The sequence below is a fragment of the Podarcis gaigeae genome, assembly GCF_964106915.1.
Source record: "Podarcis gaigeae genome assembly, chromosome: 2".
NCBI classification, from domain to species: domain Eukaryota; kingdom Metazoa; phylum Chordata; class Lepidosauria; order Squamata; family Lacertidae; genus Podarcis; species Podarcis gaigeae.
In genome coordinates this window covers 102,688,288-102,711,399 of record NC_139679.1, presented here as the reverse complement: position 1 = coordinate 102,711,399, position 23,112 = coordinate 102,688,288, and the positions used below count along the sequence as shown (strand labels likewise).

The 23,112-nt window shown below is 43.9% G+C and overlaps 1 protein-coding gene across 14 annotated transcripts in view; it reads right to left on the bottom strand.

The window, feature by feature from the left end:
• CADPS (calcium dependent secretion activator) overlaps nt 1–23,112 on the bottom strand; it is a 347,764-nt gene that overhangs the window by 261,578 nt on the left and 63,074 nt on the right. For all 14 annotated transcript variants that reach the window (XM_083723209.1, XM_083723203.1, XM_083723210.1 and 11 more), the window contains exons 2-3: nt 14,922–15,035; nt 4,390–4,722 (exon numbers count right to left, since the gene is read on the bottom strand). In XM_083723209.1, the coding sequence (XP_083579335.1) occupies nt 4,390–4,722; nt 14,922–15,035 (447 nt within the window). The remainder of the gene's footprint in view (nt 1–4,389; nt 4,723–14,921; nt 15,036–23,112) is intronic.

Sequence of the window (23,112 nt, the reverse complement as noted above, 5' to 3'; positions counted from 1 at the left end):
ATTTTGGGGGGGCAGGCTGTAGCCATGGACATGCTATGTGATCTGATGGTGAATTTGGGGTGACCCAATGCAAAGATCCTGAGGATCCATGTGGATCCATGCTTTTTAACCACATTTTTGCACCATTGCAGCCCCAGGCAACAGTGGGTGCATGATTTTGGGGGGGCAGGCTGTAGCCATGGACATGCTATGTGATCTGATGGTGAATTTGGGGTGACCCAATGCAAAGATCCTGAGGATCTATGCTTTGTAACCACATTTTAAGTGGGGAGGGAAGGAAAAACACAGAAGGGACAAGGAGCAGGAGAGGGGTGTGCAGAGAAGCAGCTGGCTAAGAATGCAGGAGAGGGGTAGGGAGGAAAGGAAGGCAAAAGTTTTCCCCCACCCAAGCCAGCCAGCCAGCCATCTCTCTCTCTCTCTCTCTCTCTCTCTCTCTCTCTCTCTCTCTCTCTCCCTCCCTCCCTCCCTCCCTCCCCCCTCTCTCTCTCCCTTCCCCCCTCTCTCTCCCTCTCCCCTAGCAGCACCGGAGCTTGCCTGGAGGGGAGGGGCTTTCCCTGCTCTTTGTTCCGTTTCAGCAAACACAGCAAGGAAACAGAGGAGGGTGGGCAGTAAGACCCTGAGGCAGAATGCAGGAAAGCAGCCGCTTCCTCTTTTCAAGTTTCGCTTCTCCGTGCAGCGTGCAGCCCCGCGATTTGATTTTTGCTTGATTTTTCGGCTCCAGGGACCACACATTCGCTCTATAACACGCACAGACATTTCCCCTTCCTTTTTAGGAGAAAAAATCTGCGTGTTATAGAGCGAAATTTACGGTATATATATTTTTTACAACACACACACACACACACACAACTTTAACATAGTGGTCCTTCAAAAGGTGTCTGATATTAAGTATCTATTCCTCGTCTCATACGTCCAGCAGTGGCTTACCATACAGTCTCAGGCAGAGGTATTTTACATCACCTACTAACTGGATATGCCAAGGGTTGGATCTGACGCTTTCTGCATGCATGAATGTAGGCATATCCTGTACCACTGAACTGTATCACTGAGCTGGAGTGGGACTATTGTCCTTTGTTCTTTTTCTCTTTGCTGTCTGATGCTATAGAGAGAGGGAGCCACGTTGGAGTGCTCTCTGTGTGTTTATATGTAAATAAAGTAGATTAGCCAAAATGCTGAGTTGCTGAGGTCTGTCACGCAAGGTGCGCAAACTCTGTGGATCCCTAAGTGTGCCGGTTGGCATCGGTCGCTGTGATGTTTGGGCTGAAGAAAGCTTATGAAGCTCCCGAATGATCAACCAGGAGGGAGGGAACATGCCAGTCAGTCATGTGTCTCTGCCAGGGTCCTACTCGAGTGTAGGCTGAACTCCTGATAAAGGGTGGATGGCCATCTGTCATGGATGCTTTAGCTGAGATTCCTACATTGAAGGATGGGACTAGATGACCCTCGGCCCCCTCCCTTCTACAGTTCCATGATTCTTAAATGGTATGCCCATCTGGAAGCGACACAGTAATTGTGACCAACTAGCACTGAGCAGGAGAGGGACTATGGTGGTTAGTATTAATGAGATCTTCAAGGACATGTAGACCTCCCCATGCTGCTGTAACCTAGTTATCACATTGCTCCTCTATCCTTATTCACAGAGACTCAGGATCCTTTTGCTCCCGGCGCTAATATTTCACAGTTTTGCTCTGACTATGTGATCTGTCTCCAGTTGTCACATGATAATGCAAGCAGCCAGCACAGCCTGAGGTGTGGGCGATTTTTTTTTTTTAAAAAAAATGTAGGGCAGGAGACAGAATGGTGTGCAAGCCCAGCTCTCAGGCAGGAGACTGCAGCTGTGATGGAGTAAACCCAGAATTAGCAATCCCTTTGAAGTTATCCTTCTGCCTCTTTATTTCCCTAATTCTCTCCTTTATTTTTTCCTTGGCTGGGCAGCAGGGTTATTAATCAGAACAGCAATGCTCACTGTGTTCTTTTGAACTGTGGAATATTTCTCTCTTTTTTGACTTTGAGGAGGAGAGAGATGAAAAAAAGCGAGGAAATTAATCTATTCATGAAACAAATATAATCCTCGTATCCTGGGAATGAATATGTAAATCTGAAAAGGAAAGTACCAAATGACTGAATTTGCTCTAAAAAAAGAGATGCACTGCTGTGCATTTGGAGGACAAAAAGAAGAAGAAGGGAAATCTGTAAGCATGCTCATATAAAAAGGAATAGTCAGTGAATATTAGGCTAAAAAGTGATATATCAGAATCATATCATTCTCCTTTAGTTCTTCAGCCTTGTCTCCTGAGGTGCTATGGGACTACAAAACCCATCATCCCCAGACAGCTTAGCCAATGGTCAGGGATGATGGAGCCATAGTTCAACAACATCTGGGGACAGAGGCTGAAGAGTAATGCCTTAGTATATAAATCATGACATTGCATGAACTTGATGGAAGGGAACAAGGAGGTTCAATGGCTAACCTATCAGGTTCTCTTCACTCTTCCTGCCCTCCTGCCCGAAAAAATCCATAAAATAGCCATTCTCAATCTGGTGCCCTCCATATGTTTTAAACCAACTTCTATCATCCCTAGCCAACATGATCAATATTCAAAGGGTGGTAGGAATTGCAGTCCAATAATTTTTGAAAGGCACTAGGTTGGGGAAGGTTGCTATTGAAATGTGGCCTGTCAGTGGTTCCCAAACTTATTTTGTCCACTTGAAAACTGCTGAAGATCTTGCCAAATCACTTAATGTTTTTCCACCTGTTGCAGCAATTTTAATGCACCGTGTTAGATGCTATATGATTTCTAAACCTATTATTATTATTATTATTATTATTATTATTATTATTATTATTATTACTACTACTACTACTACTACTACAAACACACTGCAGACCACTGCAAGCTGACAGCCTGCAACTTGGGGGCTCCTAGTCTATGTGGCACAAATTTTGCTCACATATACCTTTTACACTTGCCTCAACTCTCATGGCCGCTTCAGCTTTATTTATTTTGTTACATTCTCCAAGCTCAAGATGGCTGCTCCCCGTTTTATTTTCACAACAACCTGGGAGGCAAGTTGGGCTTAGAGATAGCGACTGGCCCAGTGAGCTTCATAGCTGAAGGGAGATTTGAACCCATATCCTGATCCAACGCTCTAACTACCCACATCATGCCGGCTCTCATCTAATTCTTTCACTTATGCAAGCCTCCTCAGTTCTATTTTAATTTAAATACTTTCCATGTGGAAAAATACTGTGGCTACTCCCTTCCAGAGATTAAGAGACTATAGAGAAGAAGGGCGGATGAAGGGTTCTGCACGTCACTAAAAAAAGATAATATTTGCCCACACACTGCCCCTTCCATCACCATTTAGTCCTGGAATATTCACAGTTGAGTTTTGGCACCAAATGCCAGTGGGAGATGCCTGCACCCACCGCAATAGCTCCATCAACAGCCCACTGGAAAAATGCTACCACAAAAACACACCTGTAGAGATCAGCTGGAAAGTGGGTATTTGCAGAACAAGAGATTCCAACAAGAAAGGATACTAATAAAAAGGCTTAATGCAAATTTCACTGAAATAGGGGCAGGGGCGCAGGAAGAGACTCTCAATGCCACAATTCATTTTCAACAAAACTGTCAACATGCAGGGAGGTAGGAGGAAGATCAGTCGTCCTTTTGCTTCCTTCTTATATTGACATTTCTGTGTTCTTTGCAACGTAGGCTCCCCATGGCAAGCTCCTCTTGGTTCATCACAAAGCTGCTTCACTCTCCTTTTCTAAGTCCATCATGAAGAGCTGCATGCTGGGTGACTGATGATCAAATTCCACCCCAGCTTCACCTTCCTGGCTCCTCCTTTCCCATCTGACTGTCCTCTGCCTGATCACCACTACTCATTGTCAGACCCTGGTGCCTGGCCCTGTGCCTGGCTTGCTGCGCAACAGAGGCTGTCAAAGCCCTCTGGCCAGAGGCTGTCACCTCTGTACGCACTGCTGATGTTATACAAAATTAGTTCTGCAAACAGCTATTCCTGAAAGCCCTTCCTCTAACAGCACCATCCTCTTGATGTACAGCACGGCGGAGCACATCCCATCTCTTAGGCAGCTAGACAAGAGTGAACAGATAGCGTACAAGCCAGCTGCGGAGTCAGAGTTTAGTAGCAATGCTGATGAGACGGCATGTAAGTTGTCACACTCAATATCCTCCCACAAGAATACATGCAAAATAAAGTCTGTGGGAAGCACCCATGAATCACCACCGTTGAAAGGCTTCCTTGTTATTCTCCTGAAAATTAAACCAATGTACAGGCCAATGCCATAGTAAGAGTAGAAATCCACATGGGTACACTCATATACAAACAGCTGGTATTCTTCTGGAAAACAGGGCGTCTTACCTGGCACGCATTGTACAGAAGCTGGTGTTCAAATTTCTTGATACCCAAGATGTTCTGGAACATCTCATACAGTTGTTCCTTGCTGAGAATCAGCTCTGAAGCAGCACTTGCAGTCATCCTGGCTTGTGCTTTGCGAGGATCCTCTTCACCGCGATAGATCGCATCGAATTTTGCCATCCAGGAACTCAGAACAGTCTCCTTGCTGAGGCCATCGATCTCGGGGAGACTTCGGACCCTCTTTTCAATATGTTTCTTGAAGACTTCCCGAGAGTCGTTGGCCGAGAAACCACCACTCTGAACCATTCTGGCAACACGGTCACTTTTCAGAAACACCTGCAAGTAAAACAATAGAATAAAATGAAATCTTGATTCCCCTCCTGGCTGTTTCAGAGCATGCTGGCTGTGAAATGACTGGAAGCAAATCACATTAGGAAATACTGTCTAGTGGCTTATGCACTGGACAGTACGCACTAGACAGTAGGCAAGGAATATAGCATTCCACCCTGTGTTTAAAGCTAGACTCAATGAACTGGAATAGTAAGCCATGACTTTTTTTCAGGTGGGCACCATTGCCATTATGAAAGAACAAGGGAGAACAAGGGAGGTGTTCACTGTGAGTTCCGGCACCTCTTTCCCCTAGAAAAATAGCACTGAGTACACAGCATCTATACTTTGCAAACCTTTTCTTTTTTTAAAAAAAAGAGACAAGAAAAAAGGACATATTTTTCTTCCCAACGAGAACTTTGGCAGCCATGTAAGCAACCATCAGGAAATGGAATGACATTTTAAGCTGAACACAGATTTTGATAAAAGTCACTACATAATCAGATTCAGGCTCTGCTATTCTCTTTCTCTCTCAGGGGCAATTCAAACATGACAAATGCCTGACAACGAAAGTCTTTCAGTGTAGGGGAAAGTTTGTAAATCACATATCTTGTCACTTATAAACAGCACATCCATCCATCCATTCATTTTGCTGTATGTGCTTGTGCTGGGAGACTGGCCCATGTACCCATGTTCATTCAGCAAAAAAGTCAGACCATTGAATGACCCAATATTGTCAGGCAGCAATCTAAACCGCACTTATCTGGAAGTAAAGTGCAGTAGGACTTTCTTCCGAGTAGACATTTTTAGGACTGTGAAGCAGCTCTTCTGGGTCTCGGGCAGGAATCTTATCATCACCTGCTACCTGAACTCTTTTAACTGGAGATGCCAGGGATTGAACCTGGGACCTTAAACCTGCAAAGCAGGTGATGCTGACCATCATATTGAGCCTTTGTCCCTCCCTCAGTGTCCTCACTGGAAAAGAGCACGCTTTGTGTGCCTTTGACTTAATTTATCCTGTGTTGACATCTGCCACCAAAATTGGACAGGAAGGACAGGGCACTAGAATGTGGATACATTATGGAAAAGCTGAAGTTTCAGGAGCTTTTTCAGAGAGCCAGTGTGGTGTAGTGGTTAAGAGCAGTGGACTCGTAATCTGGTGAACCGGGTTCGCTTCCCCGCTCCTCCACATGCAGCTGCTGGGTGACCTTGGGCCAGTCACACTTCTCTGAAGTCTCTCAGCCCCACTCACCTCACAGAGTGTTTGTTGTGGGGGAGGAAGGGAAAGGAGATTGTGGGCCGCTTTGAGACTCCCTAGGGTAGTGATAAAGTGGGATATCAAATCCAAACTCCTCTTCTTTATTCATTTAATTTCAGATTATTTTTACTTCACGTTTCTTATACAGGGAATCGAAAGGTCTTACACTGGACAACAAACATGCCAACAAGTTGTTTCTGCTCAAAACATAAGCTAGTTTTATACGGAAATGGCTCCCGAGTCACTATGCTGCTTCCCGGCAGGTGGGTTGATGTCCCTTACCAGGAGGGAGTGGGGCAGGGGCAAGGTGCTTGGGAGGAAAGCATGGTGCAAATGCTCTGGCAGAAGTGACACTTTGGCTCCGACGATGTGTTTCCACCATACCAGACTCCCTGCTGCCATGTCCTTTCCCCTCCCAGGAAACCATGGCAACTCACATGCTAGGGTAGTGGTTCTGCCCACCCAGAAAACCACTTCTGGTTTTATATCAATGTAGTTTCTTTTGGAATTCATGTTTCGGCTCAAAGTAAACATGTTCTTTCTTATTTCGGGTCTTAAACTACCGCATAATATTCAGAATGTCATAGCTCTTGGGTTCTGTGATTAGGTACCAAATATGTACTCTGTTGGGAGCCGCACAGAGTGGCTGGGGAAACCCTGCCAGAAGGGCGGGGTATAAATATTATTATTATTATTATTATTATTATTATTATTATTATTATCTTCATCATCATCATCTCCAGGTTTGACTGCTCTGGTTAGGTGCTTGGGATCAATTCTTTATTCTTCTACTGCAATTTTCTTTCACCTTTTAGAAAGCATTATGATGCAACCCACCAACATTAATGCTACATTTCTGTTCATTTTTATGGGACTTTTTCAGTTTCCCTTTTTTGCCACCCTTGCCAATAGTCTGCAAGGCATGAAAGTGAATTGGCTATCATACCACAGTGGTTTAATAATATGCCACCTGCTTAGTTCCTGCAATGAAGGAATCACAACTAAAGAATCCCTGACAGATGGCCAGAGGCTGGGATTCCTTTATTAGTTGTGATTCCTGTATTGTAGGAGGTTGGACTAGATGGTTCTTGGAATCCCTTCCCACTATACAATTCTATCATTCTAGAACATGACCCCCACTCCTTAATATCTATTTTTTTCCTTTCTGGGGTCCTGTTTTTCTTAACTTCTGTTTACCCAAACAGTTTCAAGAACTAGGCCATTTCAATAAACGAAATTATTCTGTGTCCTCATGCCTTGTAGCTTGACAGAAACAACAGAATGTCTTGTAAGGAGAACATATTACCTAAGCAATTGACCTAACACCATTATCAGACAAACCGGGATGAGAAAATCCACCTCTCACCTTCTCACATAACAACTTTCCAATACATTGTGGCCTGCTAGGAGCATTGTGGCCACACTTTAATTAAAGGAGAAGGAGATGCCAGTGAGTGACAGGATGCTATTTGAGAACCGGCCGCAGATCAAACCTTGTTGCTATGTAGAGTCGAGTGTAAGAAAAGCAATCTGTGCCTCACGCTATTCTGAGGGTCTCTTTTCATCACTCTATGCAGACAGATGGAGTACAAAGCAGAGGTCAGACGCAGGGGATGAAAGCCATTTGACACTGTGACAGCCGCTCTGGGGAAGAACAGGGAAAGATGACATTTTTTCTTTCCCTAGGAGCCACCTGTCAACAGTGACCTCTTTCTGGCAAAGGTATGAAAAAAAAGATGAAAAGATGAAAGAGAAATGTCCACCTCGAAGATAGAATCGTCCACACAGGGAATAAAACATGACACATATCCTTTCTCTGAAGGCAGGACACCCCAGGGGGGTGGAGATGAAGTGGAAGGGCTGGAACTCCTGAAAGCTCACCATGAAGGACCACCAGCCAGTCTTCAAAAAAGTCCAAAAGGATTAGTAGTCTGAAGGGCGTTGGTTTTGTTTTACTAGCCTGCTAAGAGGCTAATAGAGAGGAATCCCTCTGTTATTCAGGATACTAGCCTCTTAGCAGGCTAGTTACAATATAGGAATAAAAACCCTCTTATCAAACAGAATGATGAGGAATGGGAACCAAGCCAATGGGCAAAGGAGGAATGGAGAGATCCGTCCCTGCTCGGCCAGCCTCCTCATTCACCGTCCTGGAATCCTATGGTTACCAGCAGATGACTTGTTAAATGCAAGGTTAGACTGTTGGTTTTTCTATTAGCACATGTCTTCACTTGTGAAACATGAGCATCATTTGGCTGCCTTGCAGGGAACCAGGCAGAGGGCCTTCTCGGTAGTGGCCCCCGCCCTGTGGAACGCCCTCCCACCAGATGTCAAAGAGAAGAACAACTACCAGACTTTTAGAAGACATCTGAAGGCAGCCCTGTTTAGGGAAGCTTTTATTGTTTGATAGACTATTGTATTTTAATATTCTGTTGGAAGCCGCCCAGAGTGGCTGGGGAAACCCAGCCAGATGGGCAGGGTATAAATAATAAATTATTATTATATATTATTATTGCACAGCTCCAGTGGCCCACTTCAGCAGCTCCAAGGGCCAGTTTTAGAATTTGGGGAAAGAATCCAGGATCCGTAGTAACTCAGATGCGCTTGTAATTGGATATGCAGCTCATTTCAGTATGCTTGCACACACCCCTTTAAGTCACCATTTTGCATTGGGCTCTCCCCCAAAGCTACCATTTTGTTCCTGGCTCTGCCTGGTGTCCCTTACAAGCCTGAAGCATTCCCCGCTTGCTCTGCTGAGACTCTTGAAATGAAAGCAAACGTCTCCAGTGCTCTCTCCTGCAAAGGTAGCCAGAGCTAATTCTGGAGCTTCTAGCCACTTGCAGCAGTGGGGGACTCTCAAAAAGTATTGAAGATAACTTGTGCTTCCACGACAAGCATGGACAAAAACATAAGAACATCCTGTTCTCACAATGGCAAACCAGATGTCCATGGAAAACCCACAAGTAGGACCTATGGGCAACAGTGTTCTCCCCACTTGTGATTCTCAGCATTCAAAAGCATAGGAGAGGCAGGACACAGCCATCATGGCCCAATTCTGCTCTGCCTCACAGTTTACTCAGTTTTCAGAGCTTTTTGCAACTGAGATGCCCTTCCATTTAGATCAGCGAATCTAAAACAAAGCAGATGCATAGGAGAAGAAGAGAGGCAAAGCAGGGTGTCCGTGAGATGATCTTATTTCGACTAAAAGAAAGAAAAGGGAAAATGGGTCAAGGCGGTAATGGCGCCCCATCAGAAACAAGAAGGCATTTCTCTCAATTTGACAGAACAGGGAGGGCTGCTGGCAGCCTGGAAGGCGTAAAGCATTGCTTTCTTAATGGCGTCAAGGATGGAATGAATGCAGTACACTGTGAAGAAGCTAGGCCGGCAGAGGGGTGTATCTGCAAATGTTCAATAATTAAGGGACTGAAGGATGACCCGAGGACACAGCAGGTTTCTGCATTGAGTATCTCGAGCTTGGAAAAGCACTAAAAGCTTATAATGCTCTCCACATGTCTTGGAGGAAGAGACACTTCCATAAAAAAGGATAACAAACTGCATGAGTACTAAAGGAAGAAAGGAAGCGTGAGGATTCTCACTCTAGCCTTGCAAACTTGAAGCAGAAGAATGTTTCAAGTCCCCTCCTGACACTCTGAGCAAGATGGCATCTTTCATATTTCCTGGAGAAGGAGATGGAAGTGGGTTGGGAGTGACTTTGCTATCAGGCACTTCTGATTTGAAGGAGCATCTTGATACAGCCTGCTCTTCATGAGCAAGGAGGCACACATGCAAAAAAACCAAACCCATCACCACCAGCAGCAGGAATATGCAAGAATCAAATCATGTTAAGGGTACCAGTTGGTTGTGCTGGTTACTGCTATAATAATAATAATAATAATAATAATAATAATAATAATAATAATAAATTTATTATTTATACCCCGCCCATCTGGCTGGGCTTCCCCAGCCACTCTGGGCGGCTTCCAAAATAAAATAAAATATTAAAACACTGCAATACATCAAACATTAAAAGCTTCGCTAAACAGGGCTGCCTTCAGATGTCTTCTAAAAGTCTGGTAGTTGTTCTCTTTGACATCTGGTGGGAGGGCGTTCCACAGGGAGGGCGCCACTACCGAGAAGGCCCTCTGCCTGTGTCAGCAATGAGTTGTGAGTGCTAGCGAAGATAAGAGTCCGGGAAACCAGCCATATTTACAGGATTTATTGCTCCTTTGAAGCTATGTACAAGCAAGTTCAAAAGTGTGACTCTTTCATGGCGGGTCAGTTGTCCCGACTGGTTTTCCTTTCGATTTCCCCCAGCATAGCCACCTTCTAAGCCCAGCCCCCCTCTTTCCTCTCTGATGAGGGTGGCTTGTCCCCGGAAGTACCTCCCCCCTCTCAGATTCATTACCTCCTGACAGCTCTTCGTCACCCTCCTCGTCCGAGGAAGAGCAACTACTTATTAAAGGACCCTTCTCCCGGTAAGTTCCCATTCTTCCCCCCTTCTCTGGCTCCAGTTCCCTGACAGCCTGGTTCCCTGTAACTCGGCTTCTTGCAGTGAGGGAACCGCCAGAAGGCCCTCGGCACTGGACCTCAGTGTCCGGGCAGAACGATGGAGGTGGAGACACTCCTTCACCACATGCAGGAAGGACCAGGTGCCTTTAGCATGCAATGGAGGTGATGTCTTGGAGAGCTACTGCCAGTCAGTGCAGATAATACAAAGTTAGATGGACCAGTGATATGACTCCATTTAATGGACCTTCCTATTATTGCTAGCAGTCTATAACTTTTCTAAATAAACAAATAGTGGTCCAGATGGTTCAATGTTCCAATTCCACAATGGTCCAACTTCCTATGTTCCTAAGTGGTTTTACAGCAGCAGATACTCACTAACTCTACCATTTGGTTTGCTGTGTATGTAGAAATTCTAGTTAGGAAAACATGAATCTGCAAAGTTGGCCCCTTGACACGTAAAGGAAGCTTGCATGTAAAATATGAAAGCAAATGTTAATGCATATGGATGTTGTATACCCAAAATATGGTGTTTTCCTTCCCTGATTATTATTCATTCATGCGAACTGAACTCAACAAGTATATAGAGATGTCAAGTGAGCTATCTGACAACTTGTAAACAGTTATAGATGCCGTGATGATCGGTCGCAGAGATTAATTAGTACGCAGAAGACTTATTTCTAAAAAACCTAATTAACTGCCAAAATATTGATTCTTTTAACAAAGATATTATATAATTGGAAAATAGCACTCCCTAATTGAAATTTATGACCTCTGGAATGAGAAAAATGACACAAAAGAATCTAATGACTGAATACTGTAGGATAAGTACTCCCTCAGTTCCACATTAGTCTTTTTATAACCTTCCCACTTCTTTGTTGCTTAGAAAACACCCCCCCCCAAAAAAAAACAAGCCCCTGAGGCAATGTAAACTTACTCAGATGAATTGTTAGTTAATATTTCTGTGCACTATAATATGCCACAATCCTCCAAATTAATTCTCTGGGTCAGCCCACTGAAAGCTATTCCAAAATAAGTCGTGTGATGACTTGAGCCTTTAGGCGTGCGCACACACACACACACAAATTGTCATAAAGAGTTAGGTGAGTAAGAAGTGTTCTGCTGAATCAGACCAAAGACCCACCTTGTCCCGTATCTCGTTTCCCACAGGAGCTAATCAGATGCTTCTTGGAAGCTTAAAAGAATGGCCTAAAGGCAATAACCCTTCCCAACTGTTGCCCCTCAGCAATTGATTTTCAGAGCTACGTTACCTCTGAACATAGAAACAGTACATAGATCTACAATGCCTTGGAATGTAGAAACAGAACACAGAGACACACTGCTTCTGACCAAAAAGATTCCATATAGGCATTGTTGTATTGGGAAGTTTTCGATGTTTTGTTATGTTTTTTATATTCTGTTGGAAGCCGCCCAGAGTGGCTGAGACAACCCAGTCAGATGGGTGGAGTATAAGTAATAAATTATCGTCATCATCATCATCAACAACAATAGTTGTTAAAAACATATCCTACGTGAGTTTGTCAAATCCCATTTTAAAGCCATCAAAACTCTTCTTTCTCAAAGTTAGGAAAAAAGAAACATGCTACTGCAGAGGTTCTCAAATGTTTTTCTTTCTTTCATGGACCATCTGAAAATTGCTCGGTTTTGAAGCAGACCACTTAATAAACCTCTTTCCTGCCATGCCAGAATTGTCAAAACCAGTGTCCTTAGGCTAGGCCTCTTAGAAGGACCCAATTAACTGGAGCTTCTCCTTTGTAATAATAGAAAAAATCAACAGACCGCTTCAGCACCATGTTGTGAAAAGCGCAGGCCCTAGGCCAGGTCTTAATATTTCTGTGCGCTATAGTATGCCACAATCCTCCAAATTCATTCTCTGGGTCAGCCCACTGAAAGCCCTGGTCAAAACAGCTTGAGTCTCCACTGTTAGACAAAAATAAACCCAGTGCAGGGCCAAGTATGGGTTCCATGACCTTTTCTGGATTTGACCTCAATAGAACTCACGGACAGCAGTCTGGCTACCTCTGAACAGCTGCAGTTGTTAGGAACAGGTTGTACCCGGTTCGACTCCTGCTCCACCTGACTGGCAGCCGCATCTCAGGCAGAGGCCTCATATCCCTGGTTACCTGCTCCCTACATCCATGCTGTCCATGGTTTTCCCAGTAGTGATGTATAGAAGTGAGAGCTGGACCATAAAGAAGGCTGATCACCGAAGAATTGATGCTTTTGAATTATGCTGCTGGAAGAGACTCTTGAGAGTCCCATGGACTGCAAGAAGATCAAACCTATCCATTCTTAAGGAAATCTGAGTGCTCACTGGAAGGACAGATCCTGAAGCTGAGGCTCCAATACTTTGGCCACCTCATGAGAAGAGAAGACTCCCTGGAAAAGACCCTGATGTTGGGAAAGATGGAGGGCACAAGGAGAAGGGGACGACAGAGGACAAGATGGTTGGACAGTGTTCTTGAAGCTACCAGCATGAGTTTGACCAAACTGCGGGAGGCAGTGGAAGACAGGAGTGCCTGGCATGCTCTGGGCCAGGGGTTACAAAGAGTCGGACATGACTAAACAACTAAACAACAACACATCCATGCTGTAATGATCTATGCTACCTGAGCTGCAGAAATTGTAATCGTGCTTTTTACACAAACTGCAATAATTTCATGGAAGACAACAGGCCCAATCCGCCTTCTATTAGTTGCTACAAACTCCCATTGAAAGTAATGGGACTTGTTAGTTGAGACTCACTTTGGTTCCTGGTAACCCACTGTCACAACGAACCCTGATTTGGTTTGGGATCTCAGGGTGACATGACAAAAGAACAGGGTACAGTTTACTAACAAACCGAGGCATAAAGCCTGGAATCTGCTTTGAGCATGGTGAAAGGTGATGGCATTTACAGAGCCAGACAAAGTTGCCTAGTACTTGTAGAAAGCAATTCGTGGAAATATATAGTTTAGGGACATGTTTGGACCCACAGCTTGCCGTCTCCAACCCAGTGCCCACAAGAGGTTTTGGACTACTTCTTGCATCAGCCCCATCCAGAATGAGTGATGGGGGCTCCATAGTTGTGTGCAACTATGAATAATTCCTGTTGCTGGAGATTAAGTTGTTCTATGCACTCTGGAGGCCAGAGACCTATCTTCACATCTGTGTCCCCGGGCCTATATCATGGCAGCAGCACAGGCTCCTTCTGTCTCTGGGACGTACTGTATGTGTACCAATTATGATGGTGCCTGTTCCTTCGTCCTGCTGCTCACCTGCTGCCACACCCTAACTGCTCTTCCCACATGTGCAAAAGAAATACAAACAGGAAGAAAGAATTCTGGGACTTGTAGTTCCTGAGAGAGCAGGTCACATGGTGAGAAACCCTATTGAGTTGTTTGTCCCTTCTCACAAAGCGTGTTCTCCTTCATGGAGAGCACGTGTTGCAGTGGGGTCTGCTGAGCCACCCCTCTGTTACCAGGCAGGGTCTCTAAAGATGGCCTGGGGCAGTGATTGGTTCACTGGGTTGCTGGGGTAAAAGTTATGTTGCAATTTTGGTGGGAGGGGTAAAATGTTTAAATACTCTGCACGCAGCCTGGAGCTTTCTCTTTGCTGTGTGCAACAGATCACCTGCCCACCCACCCTTGAGTAAGGGGTTGTTGCATTGACCTTGCTATGCCTGTCATGGGGTCGTCTGCCATTGGGGCAGGGGCTTGGTAGGAATTTTGTCCATCTGGCTGATTGGCTGGGCCATTTGGTTTTTGCCTACTGCGTAGCAAATCGTCACAACTTGTAAGGTTGCAGTTAGGCATTGGTTATAAATTGGTGGAGGAGGGGTTAGGATAGGCTGGGCCTGCCCCTCCATGGTTGCTGAGGAAAGGGAATTCCATTAAAGGAATCCTGGGGCTTGCCATCTTTTCGTCCAATCTCTGGAATGGGACTAGGGCCGGCAAACCTTCGGGGAGCATGCGGATGAGAATTGAAGGTCTGTGACTCAGCTCCATTTCTCCCCGACTTGCTTTCCCCTGCACTGTCTTTCGGTGGTGCCCGGAAGTCAGTTCTGTCCCCAGGCCGGGCGACAGATAGTCTTAACCAATGCCTAAACAACCACTCATGGTTTTGTATTTAAATAAAGTTGTGGCCAAAATTATGCCAAAAACCTTAAACAAAAATTAAGTGTGTGTTATTTGGGGGGTGGCTTGGGGACCTCGACACGCAATGTTAATCACATTGTGGAAATAGTGCACTCTGTGAGTTGGAGGGTGACCAATGTGAAAGAATGGCAACCTAAATTTAGGACTGGAAAAAATGGGAAAAACCTGAATGAAATGGAAATGGACAGATTCTACCATCCCAGCCTCGGATTGGTCCATTCTGTGCACATGGGGACAGCTTCTGCCCCTTTAGAACCTGAGAACTAGAATTGCCACTCTAGTGTTCTTACCTCATAATAGCTCTGGACGGCATTCATGAAAGCTTCATCTGCTACAATCTGAGTTTCTCCATTGAGGAAGGCTTGGAAGCGATCCTTGACGGTTTGGAGCTGCTGTTTACTTATCTGAAAAACCAATTAAAATGCAAAATGTTATTTATATAGAAATGTCATTAAGATCAGCGAAGAGGTAGAGTAGCTTAAACACATCATCAGTTGTTGTTGTTGTTGTTATTATTATTATTATTATTATTATTTATAAAAGAAGACAAATTGAATTCTGTTATATGGAAAAGTATGCAAATAAACCACATTTGTGTCTATTGTACTGTGTAATTTGTACTGCTTCCCCTAACCATTAGGAAAGTATGAAGAGACTATGAATGGCTGTGAAGTCCTACCCCACCGGACATGGGGAAATTCAGCCTTCTCCAACAATGGAGGAATAACATAGCCATTGTGATGACTAGTCATTTATAGTCTTATCATCTGATGAAGTTGACCAACCTTCTTTTAAATCCACCCAAGTTGGTGGCCATCGCTACATATTGTGGGAAAGAATTATATAGCTGAACTATGAGCTGTGTGAAAAAGAACTTTCTCTTATATGACTCTTTCCATCTTCCCCTTCATTGGATGGCAATGGATTCTAATATCATGAGAGAGGGATATGGACGGGGAAGAAAGTTGATTGAGTCAAAGCCACCTGATCCACACTTATCTTGATCCCACAGGCCTCTATTTATGCCCTTATGTTTGTCTTAAGGTGATGGCAAGATGACAGGGAGGTGTTGTGTGGGGAGACAGAGAGTGAGGAAATGTAAAGGAACCACGGCGGAGCTTAAAAATGTAAAACTACAAAACACAATGCAATATATATGCTGTTATGCCTGGAAATGCTCTGTGCTTTGTTATAAATTGGCATGCAAACAACATTTTAATTTGTATCATTTTATTTAAAACATCCCTGTGCAGTTTTATGTTCCAGAACAACCATATTTTTTTGGGGGGGGGGGGCAACATTTCCCAATGACAACAAAGAATTTTTTTCTTTGTGGCTCCATTTTAATAGGAGTTTGGTTAAATTGTTTTGAAAATGAATGATATTGGCTGACATTTCTGGAGACTTTTTGCTCATGCATTAAGTACTTCACTATGAGAAACAAAGCTTGGAATTTTACAATCTGTAGCATTGTTTGTTTACTGAACGAATATACAATTTTAGCTGTACTGGAGTAAACCAGCAATGCCCCCTTGCATACTGTATGTGTCTCTAGGAAACCTTAATGTGATTATTTTATAGATTGCAGAACAGCAGGTGCTTATTGATCTCCCCCACCCCCTGTTTCAACAGCAACCATGACTGCTGAGAGCAGAAGTCAATTCCTAAGAGGAAATTAAATTGCTTTAATATTCCATTTAGCTTTTGCAGTGCCGCAGTAACAGCTGACTGGCAACAGCTCCCTGTCTGTTACAAGTCTACATAAACAAGGGTATATATTTGCATTCAATCATATGGGTAAAAAGAGAGAGAAGGAAATCAAACACACATTTTGTGATTTTTACCATGTGTGTGCCCATGTTTGAATGCTTTCAATCGCAGCTCCTCTGATTGGGTAATTCTGATCCTACTGCCTACAGAAAAATATTCTGGGCAAGGGTTACACCTTTGCCAAAGTTGTGCACTCATGTGTTCCTTTAGCCCTGCAGATGTCTTTTATCTGTTTCTGCTTTTTTGTAGCCTAGTGCCAGTTAAGAGGTCCTTTCTTCTGCTCCCATTCTCAGATGGATTCCCTTGGCTGTGCCTAAATAACTATTCTGACCATCAACTCAGCTATACAGCTGCAAATAAAACGTTTTAAATGTGTTGTGAAGTGCAATGTACAAATGTGACACTAGATGGCAACAGTGAGCTATGCAAAATTCAATGCATTTTTCAAAATGTATTTTCACAACATTTTTTTTAATAAAAAAATTATGTGTGTAGATTCCACCCATACTGTGAGCCTGCCAGCATTGCTCTATGGATCAGGTTCTGACTACGCAGGGATCAGGTTCTGACCTCCCATCTGATGGCCCGTAAGGCAAATCTTTCAGGGTTCACATCATCAGCCACACAACTCCTGCTATTCTTAAAACAGCTAGATGCCTGGCATGGGTGAAGTCATTTGCATGGGTCTTTCCTGCCAGATAACTGCATTGGAATTGCAACATGGAAAAGTGGCTTCGCCGCCGCCAAAAGCATGTGTGAATGGGACCAAAGATTCCTAGATGAGCAGAACAGCCAACAGGTCAGCTCTGAAGTTCAGGCATGTGGTTGATCAGCTCATGGGACAAATATTACATTTTTACTATGGTCCACCTGGATATAGAGAATAAGGTTGTTTCTAGTACATGCACTTGATGGATTTTATGCCATGCCAAACAATTTTTTTACTACAGCTAGAGGGCACATAGGTTACTACACCTTCTGCACCCTTTTGAAACTCACTCCAGTACAAACACAAACAGCCACGGGGGAGTCGCTTGCCCATGTTGCTACTCCTGGTCAGTTGGTGGTCAGGTAGGAAAGAACCATAGAATTAGCTCTCTCCTTACATCAACTTGTACAAGAACTTAAGAAGAATGTGCTGGATCAAGCCAGTGGCCTGTCTAGTCCAGCTACCTGTTCTCACAGCGGTCAACCAGATGTCAAAGGGAAGCCCGCGAACAGAGCAAGAGTGAATTTGGCGATAAAATTGTTGAGGGTAGAATTTAGCACCTTCAAATATACCCACTTTCCAAAGTTATAGGGAATCAGACTGTGCACACAATAAAAGCAAACTGAGATTGTGTTACGGTCATATGCTCTAAATTTAAGGATCCAGGGTTATAAATATCTTCTCTAAGCTTCAATTCGATTTGCATCTGGGTACATTGCTGCACAACAGCTGACTGTGAGGGTATATACATAAACTTGTTCTCTGAGATCATCACTCCTGCAAAGTATATTCAACTCAGATTTTGAAAGGCCCATGGCAGCACATTTCTCACTTAGTTACCTTCAATAATGTGTTTACAAATTGCATCAAAGCAAGGCAATGGAATACCTCCATTGCTGAAAAAATGTGGATGAAATCAATGCTATACATCAATGTCCTCTCTCTGCAGTTCTTTTTACAGGACTCTGGGTCTAGTCTAGCATTCAGTGGTGCCCATGTGGCACTGTACAAGTTCAGTAGAGTTACTGATCACAAAAAATATGCCAGCAAAGACATGAAAAATCACAATTGTAGATTTAACAGTATAATATTGCATTTGCATTTTATTGGTTCTTATAAGCTGCACTATTTTGCCACCAGGAATGCATATGTAGTAATTAAATTATGTGTCAAGAAAACTAATTCCAGGTTGAATAATGCAGGCAGAATAATGTTCATATTTGGAACAACAGATTCCACTTGCAGAATCCAGCCTCTTTTGCAAAGCAAACAAGCAAGAATGAGCCATAGGATGGGTGGGCTGAACATTTAAATGAGCAAACAAAGTAGAGTTCAATGTTTTAAGAGGCATGGACCAGCAACTCACAAAGACTTTTATTGCTCATGGAGAGATAAGAAATCCCCATTATTCCTTAACCCAAGCCCTTTCAGCAGAACATAAATGCAGCAAATGTACAATTTTTGGGGCAAATGATCACATTTCAGTTTCAAACATTGGGAATGCTCAAATCTAAAGGCGCATGCATTTCATAATGTAAATAGACCACACACCTTTTGGGGGGCAAGAGTATATTTCGATCTACACACATATCCAAAACCTGCTTCCACTCCCACATTCACAAAATTGAGAAAAGCAGCCCTTTGAGCTTTAGTCATTTAACTGGAACAACAATAAGTCTGAATGGCTTAAACAGTCTCTGACTACATTACCAGTCTTTGCCTAGAATTTGTGGCACGTGTATGATTTCAGGCAGGCTAATGGTGACAATAACCAATCCCCATTGTTTACTGATGTCTAAAGGTAAAGGTAAAGGTACCCCTGCCCGTACGGGGCAGTCTTGCCAGACTCTAGGGTTGTGTGCTCATCTCACTTTATAGGCCGGGAGCCAGCACTGTCCGCAGACACTTCCGGGTCACGTGGCCAGCGTGACAAGCTGCATCTGGTGAGCCAGCACAGCACACGGAACGCCGTTTACCTTCCCGCTAGTAAGCGGTCCCTATTTATCTACTTGCACCTGAGGGTGCTTTCGAACTGCTAGGTTGGCAGGCGCTGGGACCGAGCGATGGGAGCGCACTCCGCCGCGGGGATTCAAACCGCCGACCTTTCGATCGGCAAGTCCTAGGCGCTGAGGCTTTTACCCACAGCGCCACCCGCGTCCCGCGTTACTGATGTCTACTGGGTACTTAATAAGCAGTGAAGACCAAACTAATAGGTACACAGTTTCATGCTGAGGGTGGTGTAAATATTTTATTACTTTGCAGAAGCAGCAAATTCAGGAAGGGCAAGTTAACAAGCATCTCTTTTCATGGTAGCCTTTACATTCGAAGAGAAAGCCTGGACACAAGTTATGTGTTCCAAGCCAAAGGTGATTGATTGGTGGGTGTACAATAAATGTCAGAGTCGATTAGAATGGTCAATTAGAAACAGCAACACCGGCTACTGGTCTGCTCCGGAGACAATTCAAAGTGCTGGTGCTTACCTATAAAGCCTTCCACCATATGAACCAACCTGTACTTTATGCTCACCATCTGAGTGTCTCCTCCAGATTCCCCCCTCCATACCTGTACTTAGGTGAGTGATGGTGACTGGACAGAGGACTTGCTCATTTGTGGATGCTACACATGGAACATCATCTCCAGGGAAGCTTGCCTAGTGCTAAAACTGTCATCCCGGTGCCTACTTAAAGGCATTTTCATTTTTCCAGACATTCTAGCACTTTGTGGGAAGAACCATAGCTCAGTGGCAGAGCATCTCTTGTGTATGTAGAAAGTCCTGGGTTCAATCCCTCAGTATCTCCAGGAAGAGTTGGGAGAGACTCCTGCCTGAAACCAGGGAAAGTGGCTTCCTCTCAGTGAAGAAAACATTGAGTTAGATGGAACAAAGGTTTGAGTCAGGATAGGGGCAGTTCCTGGTGCTCCTAACTGGTGAATGATGGTTCAACCACTCTGCCGAGTTTATGCTGTTGTTCTTTTTTTTGTATATGTAATTTTATATGGATTTATATTTATTTATTTTTGTGTTATGACACCCTAACAGCATTACCGAATGGTAGCTACAAGTTATGAAAGCAAATACCATCATGAGGATACTTTTCTTTCATGGGCAACTCACTATATTCAGTTTAATTTGGTTCAATCAAAATAAAATATCAATTTTGGCAGGAACAAATTTAGCACAGCAGAAAAAGTGTTTTCAAAAAACAAACAAAAAACAAAAACCAGCAATGCAGGAAGCTCATTTTATAAATCTTTGGATAATATATGTTAAAAGAGTCATTGGTCTGTAGGTGGCCAGATGGCCACTGAAGAGTACAAAGCAAAGTTCAACAACCTAATGCAGGAGTTGGGAACAATAGGCCCAGAGACTAAATGCAGCCCTCCAGGTCTGTCTATCATGCCACAGTTCTCACTAGGGATTTTGGGGGAAATGGAGAAGGAAGTGGAAATTCCTGCAGTTTGCATGTGCATCAAGGACCAGGAAAGAAAATGAGTCAAGTGAATACAATTGGCATTTGTTCTTATTGTTCTTGTTGTTCTAAGTCTGCAAATGATACGTTTTTGCAACGTTTTCTTGACATTGAAATGAATGTAACATAAATAGTTACATAAATCACCTAACATACTATTTGGTGACAACTGAAGTGCAGCAGAACAGAAACAGCGCAGATTGTGACAAACACAAGTCAGAATTGAAATTGCTGCCTTCTTACATCCCTGCCTCTCACTGACCTTGCTTTGCACCCCAAGTGTTTTTGCCTGGCTTGACTATGAACTCTGTGAACTCTGATATTGCCTCTTGCTTGTTTGGATGGAGAGCAAAAAGTGTGTGTAGAAAGCAGCAGGCTGTACATGCAGTAGGGAAGGCAAGAAAAAGGCACCAGTGACTAAACTTCCCATGGGAGTAGAGAATGCATGCACATCAGTGATTAGAAACAATCACCATGATCACCACAGCTCCATAATTACTTAAGGAGCCTAAGATAATCTCAGCTGCTAAAGATCAAACTGACACCCAATTTCTTCATAAGTGTATAACAAGCACATCCATTCTCCTCTTTACGTCAGTCAATAACCTTAATGAATCATAAAAATAATTACCACTTGTTGTCTAGCTGTGTATGCAGCTGCCCTTCCAATAATCTATTATTTGTTGTTGAGTGTGTGCATGCCTCTTTGCAAGGACTGCTTGATCGATGTATAGATTTTACCTCAAACCAACAAATGAAATTCTAACAAGGGGAGAAGGGGAGGGGGAGTTATAGCCTGCTGCCTAAGATGCAAGGCAAGTTTGGGTTATATTCCCAATTGAATAAAATCTCTGGGGAAGTAAGTCTCCATTTCTTCAGTGGACACGCATCCCTCTACATAGTTTAAACTCGGTGGGTGAGTGGGGAGTGGGGCCACACCACTTCCATCCAATTCCTGTCGCTTGACTCTTTCACCCCACTACACACTGGATGGGTGGCTTCCGCAGTGGGGAACCTTCTCCAGATGTGCCATTGGGATTCTAAATCAATAAAGGGAGCCTATATAAGTAGAACTGAGGCTCCAATACTTTGGCCACCTCATGAGAAGAGAAGACTCCCTGGAAAAGTCCCTGATGTTGGGAAAGATGGAGGGCACAAGGAGAAGGGGACAACAGAGGACGAGATGGCTGGACAGTGTTCTTGAAGCTACCAGCATGAGTTAGACCAAACTATGGGAGGCAGTGGAAGACAGGAGTGCCTGGCGTGCTCTGGTCCATGGGGTCACGAAGAGTCGGACACGACTAAACGACTAAACAACATACAAGTAGAACAGAAATTAACCCTTCAAAATTTGGAGGGCAATGGAACCAATCTACAGTAACATGGGGCCAACAAATGCATTCCTGCTCTTCGTGCAATTCTAATCACATGGGGAGGAGGGTTGACACATAGACATGCCCTATGTGCATTTAAATTTCCAGCTCCTTTTGTCCTCCATGGCCCTTGACCCCCAGGGTCTTTCTTCACCTAATACAGGAATGGGAAAGCTATGACCTTCCAAATGTTGTTGGACTACAACCCCTGTCATCCCCCAACCACTGGCCATGTTGTTTGATGGGAGTTGGAGTCCAACAATATGTGGAGGGCCACAGCTTCCTCAGCCCTGACCTGATAGCTTCACATAGAGAAATAGTGGTAAAACCAGTGGACAACATGCTAAACTGAGATAACGGAGACCAGGAAGCACTGGAGAAGAAGGCAGCAATCTGCCCCTCTTTAAGCAGGGCTCCTATGTTTTAATGATCTGTGTATGAAGTGGAAAACCAGGCCTTTTCTTTGCCATGGAGTTGAGGAAAGTTTTGCCTGAGGAGATTCTGCTTTTCATACCAATGTAAAATTCACCCGAGTCTTGCAAGGAGAGAGAGAAAAAGTTGGCAGTCCTACTAGGTAGCCTTCCTTGGATGACTTTAGTGTGACATAGCTCCTTTAGAAGATTTACAGTTTGGTGTTGTCAGCATATGATAAGCCCTTTTCAAGATCAGGGCCTCTTTCAACAAGGATAAGACAGTAACACCAACTACTTGAACTCTGTGTCTCAGAATAGTAGCAGCACTGAAGTGCTGGCAATACATCATGAACTAACTGTGTCAGGAAGAAAGGATTATCAGATATCCCTCCCCACGATTTCTCAGTATCTCCCAGTATTTGCGTCTTTCTATTTCAACTTGGCAAGTGTCAATGAGTCTTTATGAGAGCCGCTTGGCAACTTCTTTTGATCTACTCAAGTTTTTCCCTTCTAGACAAATTTCACGTCCATTACCAGAGAGGACACTCAGAGCTTTGAACTTCTTTTGCTGGCAGCTACAACCTGTGTTTTGAGGGAAAGCAGGCCTTGGCATGCTCAATTTGTCTTCCTATGTGCAACTGCAATTGCAATTCTATAAAGAAACTAATGGATTTATGGGGTGTGTGTGAACAATTCATTTTGAGGATGGGGATATTTGATTTGTCCACAAATGTGCCATCAGCAAAAGT